Below are 14,991 nucleotides of genomic sequence, written 5' to 3'. Positions count from 1 at the left end.
CTCAAGAGTTGGATCCATACCAATACTACTCGAAGCACTCTACAGAGTCAATCAATTTGTAACCCCCATCAAGGTCCCAATGATTTTTTTTTTTTCAGAAATAGAGTCATCGTAAAATTCACATAGAATCACAAAGGACCCCAAAGAGCTAACAGAATATTGAAAAAGAACAAACTTTTATACTTCCTGACTTCAAAACTTAGTACTTTAAGCTATAGTAATCAAAACAATATGGTACCGGCTAAAAGACAGAAATAGAGGTGATGCAGAACAGAGAGCCCTGAAATAAACCATTACGCATGCAGCAAATGGTCAAGGTTGCCAAGATCATTCAATAGCGAGAAGACAGTCTTGGCAAATGATGTAGGAAAAACAGGCTATTCACATGATAAAAGAATAAAGTTGGACCCTTACCTCTCAGCCTACACAAAATTTAACTGAAAATGGATCAAAGACCTAAGAACTAAAACTATAAGACTCTTAGAAGAAAACACTGGAGGAAATCATAGTGGTATTAGATTTGGCAATGATTTCTTGAATATGACACCAGAAGCACAGGTAACAGAAGAAAAAATAGACAAGTTGGACATCAAAATTAAAAACTTTTGTTCATCAAAAGGACATGATCAACAGAGTAAAAAGACAGCCCACAGAATGGGAGACAATATTTGCAAATCATAAATCTGATAAGGGATTAATATACTGAATACATAAAGAACTCTTAAAACTTAACAATAACAACAGCAAAAATTCAAAAGTAACCAAAGGACTTGAATTGACATTTTTCCAGTGAGGAAATACAGCCAGCCAATAAGCACTTGAAAAGATGCTCAACATCACTAATCATTAGGAAAATGCAAATCAAAACCACAAGATATCGCATCATATCTATCAGGATGCCTAACATCAAAAAAACAAAAAGGTAACAAGTACTGTTGATGATATAGAGAAATTGGAATCTTTGTGCACTGCTTGTATAAGATGATGCAGTTGCTATGGAAAATATTATGACGGTTCCTCAAAATATTAAAAATAGAATTTATCAAGGTTCAGCAATTCCACTTCTGGGTATATGCCTCCTCAAAATTGAAATCATGAAGAGATACTTGTGTACCTGTACTCACAGCAGCATTATTCCAAGAGCAAATGGTGAAATGTCCACGATGGATGAAGGGAAAACAAAATGTGGTACATACACACAACGGACTATTAGCCTTAAAAAGGAAGGAAATTCTGACACGTAACATGGATGAACCTTCAAGACATTATGCTAAGGGGAATAATCCAGGCACAAAAGAATAAACATCATATGATTCCACTCTTATGAGGTGCCTAGAGTAGTCAAATTTACAAACAGAAATCAGAATTATGATTGCCAGGGGCTGGAGAGAGGAGGAAATGGGGGCTGCTGGATAACAGGTAAAGAGTTTCAGTTTTGCAAGACGAAAAAGCTCTATGGTTGGATGCTAGTGATAGTTGCACAAAAATGTGAATTTCTTTAAAGCCACTGAGATGTACACTTAAATATAGTTAAAATGGTAAATTTTATGATATGTATATTTTCAGTTCAGTTCAGTTCAGTCGCTCAATCGTGTCCGACTCTTTGCGACCCCATGAATTGCAGCACGCCAGGCCTCCCTGTCCATCACCAACTCCCGGAGTTCACTCAGATTCATGTTCATTGAGTCAGTGATGCCATCCAGCCATCTCATCCTCTGTCATCCCCTTCTCCTCTTGCCCCCAATCCTTCCCAGCATCAGAGTCTTTTCCAGTGAGTCAACTCTTCGCATAAGGTGGCCAAAGTATTGGAGTTTCAGCCTCAGCATCAGTCCTTCCAATGAATACCCAGGACTGACTTCACTACAATTTTTAAAAAAAGGCAAGAGCATAGCTGAGGTGGGGGAAAAGGATAGGGTGAAATAGATGGGTGTCAAGTTACATTAAAGCATTTTGGATAAATTTGTTGTGAAGAATCACTTTATGAAGCCCTTGACTGATGTTTTTGTTCATTAACATTTTCATCGATCAGCTTCGCTTAGGCACACCTCCATTATTATTCACATCGCTTCCATTCTCCTTGATCTCTAAACGTTAATGGGTCCTGAAGAACGTCTCTCTGAGACTCTCCTTTGCTGCTTGTATCTGCATGGCAGCGTCAGCCTTCTGTTTTCTCATCTCATTTTTGTGTGTGAGCTTTCTATAAATTAACATCTCATGCCTGACCTCTCTGCCAAGCTACATGTTGACTGCAGCTGTCTGCTAGACAGTCCTCCAGCATCTCAAACTCAGGTGGGCTCAAACTGGACTCATCAGTTTGTCCCTTGTTCTGCTGAGTTTCTGGTTTCCATGGAAGGCGCCATCATTTTTCTGGTGCCTCAAGTGTAAGACCAACAACTTTGAGTCCCGTGTCCCTCTCCCTTCTTTCAGATCTGCTCAGCTATCAGCACCATGGTGTTTTCTATCTGTGAGCATCACATCCCGCACAGGTGCCCTTTTTCCCCTGTGCACTGTCTATGCTAGCCCAGCCCTAGGTCCACTCGTGAGTCTCTCCCTGTGGGCCTGCCACATCCGTGCTGGGGGTGCAGCTGTGACCTAGCCAGAGGAAAGCCAGTCCTGTTCCCTCTAGTAGAAGATCAGACACTTGGATAGGGTTTACTCCAAAGAGGAGCAGAGCAGGACACAGGACAAATTGTGAAGTCCCAAGTGGCTTGTTGGAGAAGGAAATGGCAACTCACTCCAGTATTCTTGCCTAGGAAATCCCATGGACAGAAGAGCCTGGTGGGCTATAGTCAGGGGTCGCAAAGAGTTGGACATGACTGAGCGACTAAACAGAGTGGCTTGTGGCTGAGTAATAACCTTAGGAGGTGAGGCTGTGGATGAGGTGTGACAGTTGGACCAAGTCTCAGATTCAGGCGAGTCTTGAAGTTCCAGGTGATCAGCCCTTTGGGGAGCAGAAGTCAAGCCTGAAATGGAGAGGGGAGGGGCAGCAGGTCCATTTCCCAAGGGAGGTGGCTGGCAAGAACTAGGCAAGGGCCAGGGCAGGGGAAAGAAATACTCCTTGGGAGAGCAGTCCAGCATCCTGCCTGGGCAGACAACGCAAGCAAGGCGGGCATTGTGTTCAGGGGCTCCTTGTCTCCCCTAGATGCAGGCTGCGTGGCAGCCCTGGGACTTCCGCTGCTCTGGCTCTTTACCTGTGTAGACTCCTCAGTCTGGAATCTGCCTCCTCCTCACAACTTCCACATCTGCCAGTCCTACCCATCCTAGATCAAGGGCGCCTCATTCCTTGAGCTGCCACTCAATCTGCAGAGCTATGTTATTCTTTTTTGTACTTCCGTAGTCTTTTATTTCACCTCCCTCCCTGTACTGACCACTTTCTACCTTGGACTAAGAGTTACTTATGTTATCAACTTACTAGACTAGAAAGTTTTTGTGGGCAAGATTGAAGTCTGAGGCTAGCACAGTTGTGTGGCCCAACATACATCTGCAAGACTCGAGGTACAGTTCTTGATTTCATGCAAAAATGAATAGACTACAGTTTCCCTTTATTAGTGTCTCTGAATCAATCCTTCAGTGGCTGTCACCTTTCATGGGTCTGCGAAGTTCACTGTGGTCTTCCCACATGCTGATGATCAAATATTTCTACTTCCTCTTCCTCTGGTTGCTTGAACCCCTTATGTTTTGGAGGCCACACGAATAGTTCTGGGCAATGAACTGTGAAGGAAAGTGATGTGTTCCTTTTAAGCCAGAGCACTGAACCCAGGATGAGACCCTTCCGCGTGCTCTTTACCCTAAGGCATGGCAACTGGAACTGTCTAAGGCATTGGCCTCTTTGTTACCCTGAGTTCCCCTGAATCAATCCCATGAACAGGACCTCTGTGATGAACATTAAGCTTGAGTGAGAAATAAGCCTTTGTTGTTTGCAGTCGCTGAAATATGAAGGCTGTTACTATTGCATAACCCAGCCCAGCCAGTCCAACCCATTTACCCTGATGGTTGATCTGCTCTAGATGTGACTAGCACATCATCAGATGCCGGTGGCTGGCGGGTGATCTGATGGGAAGGCAGAAGCAAGTGGAAGCTGCCGCTTTGGGCAGCAGAGTGCTTCTCTCAGCAGTTCAGCTCCCTTGGTGGCATCTCATTGTGGAGTGCCAGTAATTTAGATGCAGATGTGCAGGAAGGGAGAGAACTTTCCACTCTATGGGCTGCTTTCTAAATTAATTAAAAGCTGGGGGTGAGCAGAGAGGCTATTCCATTAAGTTTTGTTTTTTTTTTTTTTTAAATTTTGAGTCTGCAACAGGATTTTCTCATCAAGTATTGCAAAGCAGATGAAAGCACCACACTTTCCCCACATGAGTGTGTGATCCGCTTCCCTGGAGAAGCTTCAGCATCTGGAGGGGCTGCTTGTTGAGCCAAAGAGCTGAGGAAACAGCAGAGCTCCATGTACCAAATGCTATGTGAGCTACAAGTCTGACAAAACTCCAGGTGGATTCCAGCCTTCCAGGGCATGCAGGTATTCCTCAGGCAGAATGAAAAACAAAAAAGTCCTTTGCTGTACCTTGATTGAAGGGAAGTGGGTTACCTATGTGAAACAGAGATTAGAAGTAAAAGCTTTGCAGTATCCTGTATGTGTGCTGACTGCTAAGCCTCAGGAATGTACAATGACAAGAGAAATGGGCAAGAGAGAGAGATTTAATTGAATAAAAACTCCAGGCTGTGACAGGGGTGGGAAGACACAAAGCAGTAATTAACAATAATTTTTTAAATGACAATGCAATTAATTAACATCCTGAGGATAAGGGGAGAGGAGGGGAGAGGCATTCTTCAGCCTGGAAATACTGCTCAATAAAAGGAACTTAGCATTTAAAGGGCTTCCCTGATAGCTCAATTGGTAAAGAATCTGCCTGCAATGCAGGAGACCCCAGTTCAATTCCTGGGTCAGGAAGATCCCCTGGAGAAGGGATACGCTATCCACTCCAGTATTCTTGGGCTTCCTTTGTGGCTCAGCTGGTAAAGAATTCACTTGCAACTCGGGAGACCTGGATTTGATCCCTGGGTTGGGAAGATCTCCTGGAGAAGAGAAAGATTACCCACTCCAGTATTCTGGCCTGGAGAATTCCATGGACTATATAGTTCATGGGGTAGAGTCAGACATGACTGACTTTCACTTTCACATTAAAAAAAAAAAAAACTGATCTGCAAAAGGCCCTGGTTATCGTGACTTTGGGGCTTCCCAGGTAGCACTAGTGGTAAAGAACTGCCTGCCAATGCAGGAGACACAGGAGATGCGGGTTCAATCCCTGGGTTGGGAAGATTCCTGGAGGAGGGCATGACAACCTACGCCAGTATTCTTGCCTGATTGACACTGACCACACTCCCTTCTCCAAGAAGGAACTGCTCTAAGGCAGCATCCTCATCTGCCTCCAGGTTTAAAGGTGATGGACAGTTGCATGTGCATTTTGAGCTCACTTCTAGAAGGACCCCCTCACATAAACTTCTGGGCTCCTGACCCAGGAAGCCCACTGCCCCCTTCATAGTTGCAGGACTTGCAGCATCTGCCTAATGATTGAAATGGCCATCTTGATGGGATCATTCTAGAGTCAAGAATGACCCCATGGACAGAGGAGCCTGGTGGGCTACAGTCCATGGGGTTGCAAGAGTTGGACATGACTGAAGTGGCTGAGCATGCATGCACGCACGCATCGTGACTTCAGCAAAGCTCACATCACCAACCCAAGAAAGACATTTCTCCTAGCAGAGGAAGCTGACAAATGAATCAACCTTGTATTTCATGTCATTCTGCAACTTGTAATCATTGTATTCTCATCTGTGAGGGAGAAAGATCAGGGTAGACAGTGAAATTGGCATAAATTCACGCTTTGGGTTGAGTACTGGTCTCCCTTGAGGATGCTGGGGATGGGGTTCCAGAGCTGAGAGCCTCCCTGGGGTGGGCTTCCCAGCCTACAGACATTTACCAAGACTGCTGGAGCAGGAGTGGTAGCAATTGGTCAGGGTGGTGTGGAGGCTGACCGTAAGCTACTCAGGGAGCAGCTCCAAAGGCACTTCCAAAGGCACTGGGAGGCTCACTCATGTGAGACAGTTGCTTAGACATAAAAGGAACATCTAAGAGCAGTAACTCTTCCCTGATTCGCACTGATCACACTCCCTTCTCCAAGAAAGAACCACTCTAAGGCAGCATTCTCATCTGCTTCCAGGTTTGAAGATGATGGATATTTGCATGTGCATTTCGAGTTCACTTCTAGAAGGACCCCTTCACATTAATTTCTGGGCTCCTGACTCAGGAAGCCCACTGCCCCCTTCATAGTTGCAGGACTTGCAGCATCTGCCTAATGATTGAAATGGCCATCTTGATGGGATCATTCTAGAGTCAGGAATGAAGCTCATGGCCTGTTGGAAGTCTTTTCATGACCTTGAGTTTTTGCTTACTCTCAAGAGAATCCAGCCTCAAGATGACTTGACTGAGAAGGCCTATCAATCACAAGACATTTGGGGAGAAAACTTGTCTTTATATCAGTGCCACATTAGCCCCAGGCTAAAGCTCAGTACTGGGTGAATTCTGGGTTTATCTACATTTTGTAAAGCTGAAAACCTCTTTTGCCACAATATCTTGTTACCTCCTGCCCAATTTGGTCATCTTGAGGATTAGAAGACACTACTCAAAGTTATATCAACACAGAAATCTGATAACTTGACTTAAAACAAGGGTAGCTTTATTGAGTTGCTGCTCCTAAAGCATGTGTCACATATAAAGAGTAAGACACAAGGTATGTGAACAGTTTTTACATTCCTGACCTTCCATTGTTGAAAGAAGCACTTCTTCAGCAGACCTGCCTCTTGCAAGTTACACACATAGCTCTAGAAACTGGCATTTCTCAGCTATACACAGAAGTGAAGACCCACCCACACATTTATCACACTGATGGAGCAAATCAACCTAGTTCTAGGGGGTTGGTGGGAAGGCCACTAATTAACTCAACAGAAATGTACGATTACAATACAGAATAGTTCAAACATACTTTTTTCCTAAACTGAATTTGACCTAGAGATTTAAAGAAAAAAAAAAATCCTTCACTACCACTGAAACAAACAAACACTGAAATACTTAATAATTTATAGAACTAAAGTTTAAGATGAACATTGTCCCAGAGTCAAGGCGGCTGAAACAGACTTAAGCTGACTTGGTTTCAATCAAGAAGGTACTCTTCATAGAAAGATACACTCCACCTATTACTTGGATTTCAAAACTCCCCATTCAGAAAAGAACATTTTATGTAGGTTTTTCTTTGATCTGTTTAGGCATTTTAAACAGCTGCTTGATACTTCATGGAATTAGAAAGCTATGTATAACGCAGAAATCATTCCAGAACATATGAGCTTCCTTTTTTTTTTAACAACGAAGGTTATTTTTGAGAACAAAGATTCTGTTTTCAAACAAATATGGTCATTAACTGTGGTGCGCCAGAAAACATATGGCATGTTTTGTTTCCACAGAACCGTTCCTAACGAAAGCGACTCAGCTCCCATGAGGGATCAAGTCATGTTCAATTCAGGAGGAAAGTTCACAATGACGGGGAGCCAGGAGCCCTGCACGACCAACCAGTCGAAGGCTCACAGACGGCTCTGAGTGCTCGTGATTTCAACCTGGGACCAGGAGTCTGCACCTTGGTTTATGTCATATTGGCAAAGAGCTTCTAAGAGTCATAAGTCACTTTTGTAAAGGCTCTTGGCCAGGTCTGCAGCTTCCTGCGGGCCACTGATCAAAGCAGCCATTGCTCATCCTTCTCCTCCAGGGTTATGGAGCTCGGTGGAGACACAAAATTTCAGAAATTCAGACCACCTTCCCACCAAAGACGACTATTTTACATTGTATTTAATAGAACCAACATCTGGGCTCTCCCCTCTTTGTTTTTTTCTTCTTGACAGCAGATCCATAAAAAGTGAAAAAACCATGAAAACATCACCTTGGGAGACAGAAAAGACTAAGACAGCTCGGACCACACGACAAGTGTCTCGGCCTTGACTGACACAGGGGCAGCTAAGACTCTGGAGTGAGAGGCGTGCTGCCCCCGCTGCCGCTGCGGCTCAACACTGTGTTTAGACGGTTGAACAAGTGCAAAAAGAACGCTGCTGAGTCTCGTTTGTGTAGCCTGGCCGCCGCGGTGCAGCTCATGGTGTCGGAGGTGGTTTCGGAGACGGGCACGAACTCTCGCTGTCGAAGCTGGCGGCTCGGCCTTGCCACTGTGAAGAGGGGGAAAAAGCACTTAGCCAATGCCAAGGGAATGTGTATCTCAACTTGCCAAACTCATCTGGCCCATGCACTGAATCCACTTTTCTCCAGCTTTTTGTAAGCTTTTGTGAATTTTGCTGTTAGCCATGCAAAAACAAGGAAAACAGCTTTAGGGCAGGGAGATGAATTGGGAGATTGGGATTGACATATACACACTATTGATATTATGTATAAAATATACAAATAACGAGAACCTATTGTAGAGCTCAGAGAACTCTACTCAGTGTTCTGTGGTGACCTAAATGGGAAGGAAATCCAAAAAAGAGGAGATTGTGTATACGTATAGCTGATTCACTTTTCTGCACAGCAGAAACTAATACAACAATGTAAAGCTACTATACCTCGATAAAAATTTAAAAAAGAAAGAAAGAAAACAGCCTGGAAGCCCTGATTTTTAAAAAAGACTTGCTGTAGAGATAATGAAAGCTTTCTTTAGCGTGTGGAGTGTGTGTGTGTGTTAATGAGGTGCTATGACTGGACCATTTCTGAATGCTTCAGCCATTTTTCACACTGAAAATCAGATTTTGTTAGCAGCAGAAGAGGCCTTCTGCAGAGTGTGCCCTTACTGCCAAGAAGCCACAATCATGAATTATTAGCAATTTGTCTGGGAGCTGTTAGTACAGCTAAAACTCTGATCTTGCTTCAGCGCCGGCCTCTACTCCTCAGTCTCTGTGCTTCCTGGGGGGCTTTACACTCGACTTGTGAAGAGGTAGGAGGCAGGAGGGGATGGCGGCTCCCACCCCTTTCGGGTACCCCTACTTTTTCCCCTCTTACTGTCCTGTCTCACAGGCTGCCACCCCTCAGCCCAATTCTCACCCCTGTGAAGATGGTGATATAATGAGGCGTAATGGAGGGAAGACAGGACTGAGAGTGGATGACCCACACTTGGTCACTGAACCCTTCTTTACACTTCAAAGCCAGGCAGAGCTGGAGCAATGCTTTCTGGGTGAGGATCTGACCCTGTGAATATTCTAGACCTGCTGCATAACTTCAAAGTGAGTCAATGTCCACTGTATACTCCATCCTGTCTGGGAGCAGAGGAAACACAGGACAAGACTCCAGGGAGAGAAGTTAGGCAGGTGGGTGAGATGGCGTTTCTGTCTTTCCAGCTGTACCATGTGGCATGCAAGATCTTAGTTCCCCGACTGGGGATCGAACCCGTGGCCCCTGCAGTGGGAGATCAGAGTCTTGAGCACTGGACCACCAGGGAAGTCCTGACATGGTCTTTCTGAACCTGAAGCTCAGCCCCTTCTGCTTCTCTCGGGCTTTCTGGGTCTCCACGCGGAGTAACAGGGCTGAGGAGAAGTGGACTATGCCTTTGTGCAGTGTGTAGGGGTGGAATGGAGAAGGACAAGGTCCCGCCTCCAACCCCCACCTCACAACACAGCCTTTCTAGACAGAGTTGAGCCACTTAAGAATCAGACCATCCCAGCCAGCATCTCCCGTGGGAGCCCACAACACGGAGTTGAGACCCAGGCCTACTGATCACCTTCATGTTTCCAGATTGAAGGAAATCCTCTCTTTCAGTCCCCAGGCTCAGTTCTTCATGGTCCCTTTGTAACCCTGGACAGGCCAACCTGCAGATCTTTACAACTAACCAAAAAAGGTTGGTCTGGAGGTACTGAAGACCACCATTATGTGACCTGAGCCTGAGCTATCTTAGCATGCGGGACCCAGAGACCGGCTGGGAGATCGCCCTGGCTCTTTTGTTCTTGCAGATAAGAAAACAAAGATGCAGAGGAAGCCAACAGAGCCAGTCAGGAGCAGAACTAGGATCTGAAATCAGGTCTACTAACTCCACACTCAGTGTTCCCTCCACTCCATCCTGCAGCCGCCTTCCCACCTGGACACACCAGGAGAAGGAGACACATGATGGAAAAAGAAACCTAACGTCTTTGGGTCCACACCAGGTACTTACTCCTAACTCCAGGTGGCAGTCTCTCTGCTTGCAGCATCCACGTGAATGAAATCACAACCGAGGGTTTCCCTGGTGAAATATTTTAGATAAATAAATGCCTGGTTGTTGAGCCCACTGCGACTTCTGACTCAAGAGTTCTTAACCAGAAGGTGCCAAAAGACGGTTACCAATGCTTTCATTGAATAGACCTTCATTTTAGAAGTTCTACTTTTTTCTGTTACAACCTTTAACGTCACTTTTAACGTCAGTGCAAGGTACACTGCAATTACTGGCTTCTCCCCGAGTAAGCATGCCACTTAAACAACCTGATGGATAGGCCAGTCCACAGGAGAAAAAACGAAATGGCCACATGGAGTATTTCTTTCTCCCTTTACATAATAGCTCAAAGAGAAGTCACACAGAGCATAATTGTTTATCCAGAACAAATGAAGGAGGCACGCTGGCTCCCCTGCCAGCCTCTGATTTTTCCTATGAAGATAAACAGGGAGGAGATGGGGTTCATGGACAATAGAAAGGTGAATGATTCCTGGCAGGCTGATTGTGGCGGCTCTGAAATAGCAGAGAACTGGTCCCCAGCACACCAAGGAAGGTGATTAGTCCAGGGTGGCTGTGGTCCAGTGAGATCTTTTATTGTTCTGAAATGGGTCAGGTTCCAACAGACAGGTCCCATCCCTGGCAGGCGGTTTGGGTTTGTCCCTTCACAGTAAAATGCCTTGGAGAAGGTGGCTGGCCAACCTGGGCTCTGTATGTGGTGACAGTGATGACACGCAGCATTGGGCAGGAGTGCTGAGAGGCGAGCGGCCACAGTCGCTGCAGGGGAAAGGTTGTTCTCTGTGGCTTAATCAATTTTTATTCATGAAAAAGAATCCCAGCAGGGAAAAATACCTTTTCAGTTAATTTGTTCCCTCAACCTGATTTTAAAAACCCCAAACAAGTAAGTATGGTGCCCTCTGTTCTCGTTAATAAAAAAGTAATGATCACAGAGCTTGAAACCCCTCTAAGAATGGTGTAATATAAACACAGTGCTTTCTAGATATGATGCCATTCATCTTCCTGTGGGTGGGAGAAGAAGGTTTTGGGTTTTTTTTCAATGTATTACACAAACGGGAGAAACAAGTTCCAGGAGCCAGGTTCTTGCTCAATGTCCAGAACACAACCAAAAAGGAGACAGGATGTAAACTCTAAGGATGATTGAGATGATAAATATTCAAGTACAACGCATCACATGAACACAAAAAAGGCTTACTTTATATTATCCTGGTGGGTTTTTAATGCATCTTTATAAAGGGACTTCAACTGTGGGGGCTAGAAGCATAGGCACGCATTTTCATAAATGTGTCCTGAAGAAATCCTAAGTTGCCAAGATGAATGCCGCTCTCAGCTTCTTCATACAGAGACATGATCAGCTGAGCAGAAAACGGAAGGCTGGGGAGCTGGGGATGGGCAGTCTCGGGAACCTGGTGTGTGAGGTCAATGGAAAGTAAACCCAAAGGATATGAATCAATTTATTCTCTTTTCGTTTTCCATATACTGTTGCTTTCCCTTTGCTGTCTCATCAAATATTTATTTTCAAGGGCTTGGTTCTACTTTATCTTTCTTTTGTAGTCTGGACCAGGGAGCCAGAGTTCTCAAAGAAACAGGACTTGGAATCAATTATTTGGCTTAATTAGGTTGTATTCATTATGGAAAACGATTCTGGGGCTGAGTCCCAGCTCCACTGTACTCCCCTGCACCCCCCTTCCAACTCCAGCCACCACTGACTGCTTACTCCAGTTCATGTGGACAGACGAACCCAGTAACAGCAATGGGTTGTTGCATCTTCAAGGTTAGAAAGGGGATACAAGATGTGGGTTCACTCTTCGCCCAGTCATTTTAGGTCAGAGTTTCTTAGAAAAGCTGAGATGGGAAAAGCTCACCCCTTATTTTACCAACCAGGAAACTGAAGACCAGGTGGGGCAGTGAGGTGCCTGAGACCCCTCAGCTCCCACTCCTTACCCCTGCCTCCATGCCTTCCCGAGCATTCTAGTGTGCCTATTCTATCATGAAATGTCTCCAAAGGATTTTAAAGGGGGAGGACAGTTGCCACACCCCCTCCCTAGATTGACTAAACACTGCGGTCAGTGAGCTGCTGGCTTCCCACTGGAGGCTCATGTGTAGGTGGAGGCTGATTGTGGGTACCTTACCCCCACTTTGCAGAGAGGGCCTTCTGGGAAAGCAGGAGGGCCCAAGAGCTGGCCTCCCTCAATAAAGCTCCAGAGCTGTGGTAAAATCCAGGCAACCAGGAGACGGAAATGTGAGGTTTCATGCTGCTGGAGCACCGAAGAATTGATGCTTTTGAATTGTGGTGCTGGAGAAGACTCTTGAGAGTCCCTTGGACACCAATGAGATCAAATCAGTCAATCCTAAAGGAAATCAACCCTGAATATTCATTGGAAGGACTGATGCTGAAGCTCTAATACTTTGGCCACCTGATGCAAAGAGCTGACTCATTGGAAAAGACCCTGATGCTGGGAAAGATTGAGGGCAGGAGCAGAAGGGGTGACAGAGGATGAGATGGTTGGATGGCATCACCGACTCAATGGACGTGAACTTAGGCAAACTCCGAGAGATGGTGAGGGACAGGTAGGCCTGCAGCCCACGGAGTCGAAAAGAGCTGGACATGACTTGACGACTGAACAACAGTGCTGCTGGAAACAGGCTTGGCCACCCTGAGCAGGAAAGGGAGCTGTAGCTTCTCTGGGTTTTATGCCCATACCTTTTCTGTGTCACAGAACATGGGGAAGGAGATATTTTGTTTTTAAGGAGATTCTGCTTTTAAGCTGAGGGGCCATGTGGTTTCTTTTTTTATTAGTAGATTTTCCAATTTTTATACAACTCTTGAGACTTCCTGGCTTGAAACCTATTGCTAATAAAATGAGTGAATGATCATCTCGCTTTCTAGGTTATGGACTCGAGTCTGAAAGACTCAAAATGAGGTTTAAAACTTTTCTCAAAGTTTTAAACTCCTGCCCATAGGCTTTGGCCACCCCAACCCATGTTCCAACCCATTTAAGAAAAAAAAAAAAAAAAGGCCAAGGGACCATTGAGGTGATAAATGGCAGGATCTTAAACTGGTGGAGTTTGGTGGAGGTGGGGCAGATTGTAGGTGTCACTGGAAGGAACATTTTCTTTGCAGTCGAGAAAGAAATAACTAGCTCAGGATTATGTAGCAAGTGGAGAAGGGCCAGGCCTGGAGCCCGTTTCGGGACTTCCAGGCAGTGCTGTGTCCATTACATCTGTTAGGACCTGGCTGGAAAGTGGGTCCTTGAAGCCACACTCTCTTCTCCAGCAGTGGGGAGAACCCACATTCATGAGAGCGGCATCCTCTCTCTGGCCAGCTCCATCCACACAGTGAAAACCGCTGCAGGACGGCCTGGCTAGAGCCTCAGGGAACTTACTGCTTGGACAGGGGTGGGATTTTCTGCCAGGTTCTGAGCTCACCCTCTTGGGGCTCTCTCTGAAAGGGCTAACTTGGCTCAGGGGCTCTGTGAAAGCATTCCTGGCCTGGCATGGTGAGCAGCTGCCCAGGCTTCCTCCAAGTTTTTATTTTCCATTTAGGACTCAGGGTCGCTTTCGATATACTCCACATCAAAGCCTTCTTGTCAAGCAGGTTCCCACTGTCTTCCTCCATTTCCTTCCTGCCTGTTACACTCTGGGTGAAAAGCGTGTGCCTCCCCGCACCCAGCCACCTCCACCCCCACCAAGGACCCACAAAGGCGAGGTCTCGCAGCAGCCGACTGCCATTCTCTAGCCCGCGCTGCCATGCAGCAAACATGCCAAGGGCCAAGCGCGACCTCACCCACCTCTTTGAAGGATTTCTTTACCTCCACCAAGGAGTGCCAGTGTGCGATGGGCTTCCGTGGGTACGCCAGCATCTCATTCCAGTGGTCCCTTCCCAGGCCTTCAGCGTTGATCCCCACACGACAGACTCCAATGATCTCGTTGTGACCCACTCTAAGGGAGAAACAGAGGGCCTGGCATCAGTGACCAGACATGCTCTCAGAAAGGGAGGTCCTGCAGTCTGGGCCTCAACCCTGCTGGTCTAATTCAGAGTACTGAGCTCTTTAAACAGATGCTTGGCAGGGCCTCAGGGTGCCAGCTGCAGTGAGACATTCCCCGGCCTCCTTGGATGGACTTTGGACACAGACAGATGAGCAAAAAGTTCTAACCTTGTTTGGAATCTCAGGAATGGTGGGCAGATGGCTTGACTTTGGGGAGTGGGAGTTTAAGTCTCTTCCTTTATTTGACTCAGCGAGTGCTTGAGACATCAGCGCTATTTGCAAATAAATCAACCTGCTCTGAGTACCATGTCTCCACACCCAGCGGCTATGATTTGATTTATTCACTCAGCAAGAGCATCAATCATCACTCACATTTGTTCACCAAGCACTTACTATGCCTTGAGAGCTTGTGCTAAATATCCTGGATTGAGGCTTTACTGCATGTTTTTTTTGTTTTTTGTTTTCCCTCCTTCAAGCAAAGTGACAACTGGAGAGAAGGAGGCACAGTGGCTGGAATAGTTGGAGAATCTGTTTGAGCCAGCCTTGACAGGAGAGCAGGATTTGAAAAGTGGAAGAGAAAAAACTCATACAAGGTGAGTGAAGTCAAGTTGGATGGATACCCTGGGTCCAGATCTGGAAGGTCTTGAGAGTTCCGGGGAAGAACTTGGACAACAGGAGCCATTGATGGTTCTTGAGAAGGGCAGGCCCCAGAACAAAGTGATCTTTTA

The 14,991-nt window shown here is 45.9% G+C and overlaps 1 protein-coding gene across 7 annotated transcripts in view; it reads right to left on the bottom strand.

The window, feature by feature from the left end:
* Positions 1 to 6,706: 6,706 nt before the first annotated feature.
* Positions 6,707 to 14,991, bottom strand: part of SYT6 (synaptotagmin 6) — a 70,688-nt gene continuing 62,403 nt past the window's right edge. For 4 of the 7 annotated variants that reach the window (XM_027536012.1, XM_027536023.1, XM_027536017.1 and 1 more), the window contains exons 6-7: positions 14,066 to 14,216; positions 6,707 to 8,256 (exon numbers count right to left, since the gene is read on the bottom strand). In XM_027536012.1, the coding sequence (XP_027391813.1) occupies positions 8,185 to 8,256; positions 14,066 to 14,216 (223 nt within the window). In that variant the 3' untranslated portion in view covers positions 6,707 to 8,184. Of the gene's footprint in view, positions 8,257 to 10,223; positions 10,293 to 14,065; positions 14,217 to 14,991 lie in introns of all 7 variants that reach the window. The other 3 variants (XR_003510226.1, XR_003510225.1, XM_027536016.1) reach the window with 3 other exon arrangements.

The sequence above is a fragment of the Bos indicus x Bos taurus genome, chromosome 3 (genome assembly GCF_003369695.1).
Source record: "Bos indicus x Bos taurus breed Angus x Brahman F1 hybrid chromosome 3, Bos_hybrid_MaternalHap_v2.0, whole genome shotgun sequence".
NCBI classification, from domain to species: domain Eukaryota; kingdom Metazoa; phylum Chordata; class Mammalia; order Artiodactyla; family Bovidae; genus Bos; species Bos indicus x Bos taurus.
Note: the sequence above shows the minus strand (reverse complement) of the source record. Positions and strands in the feature narration are given on the sequence as shown.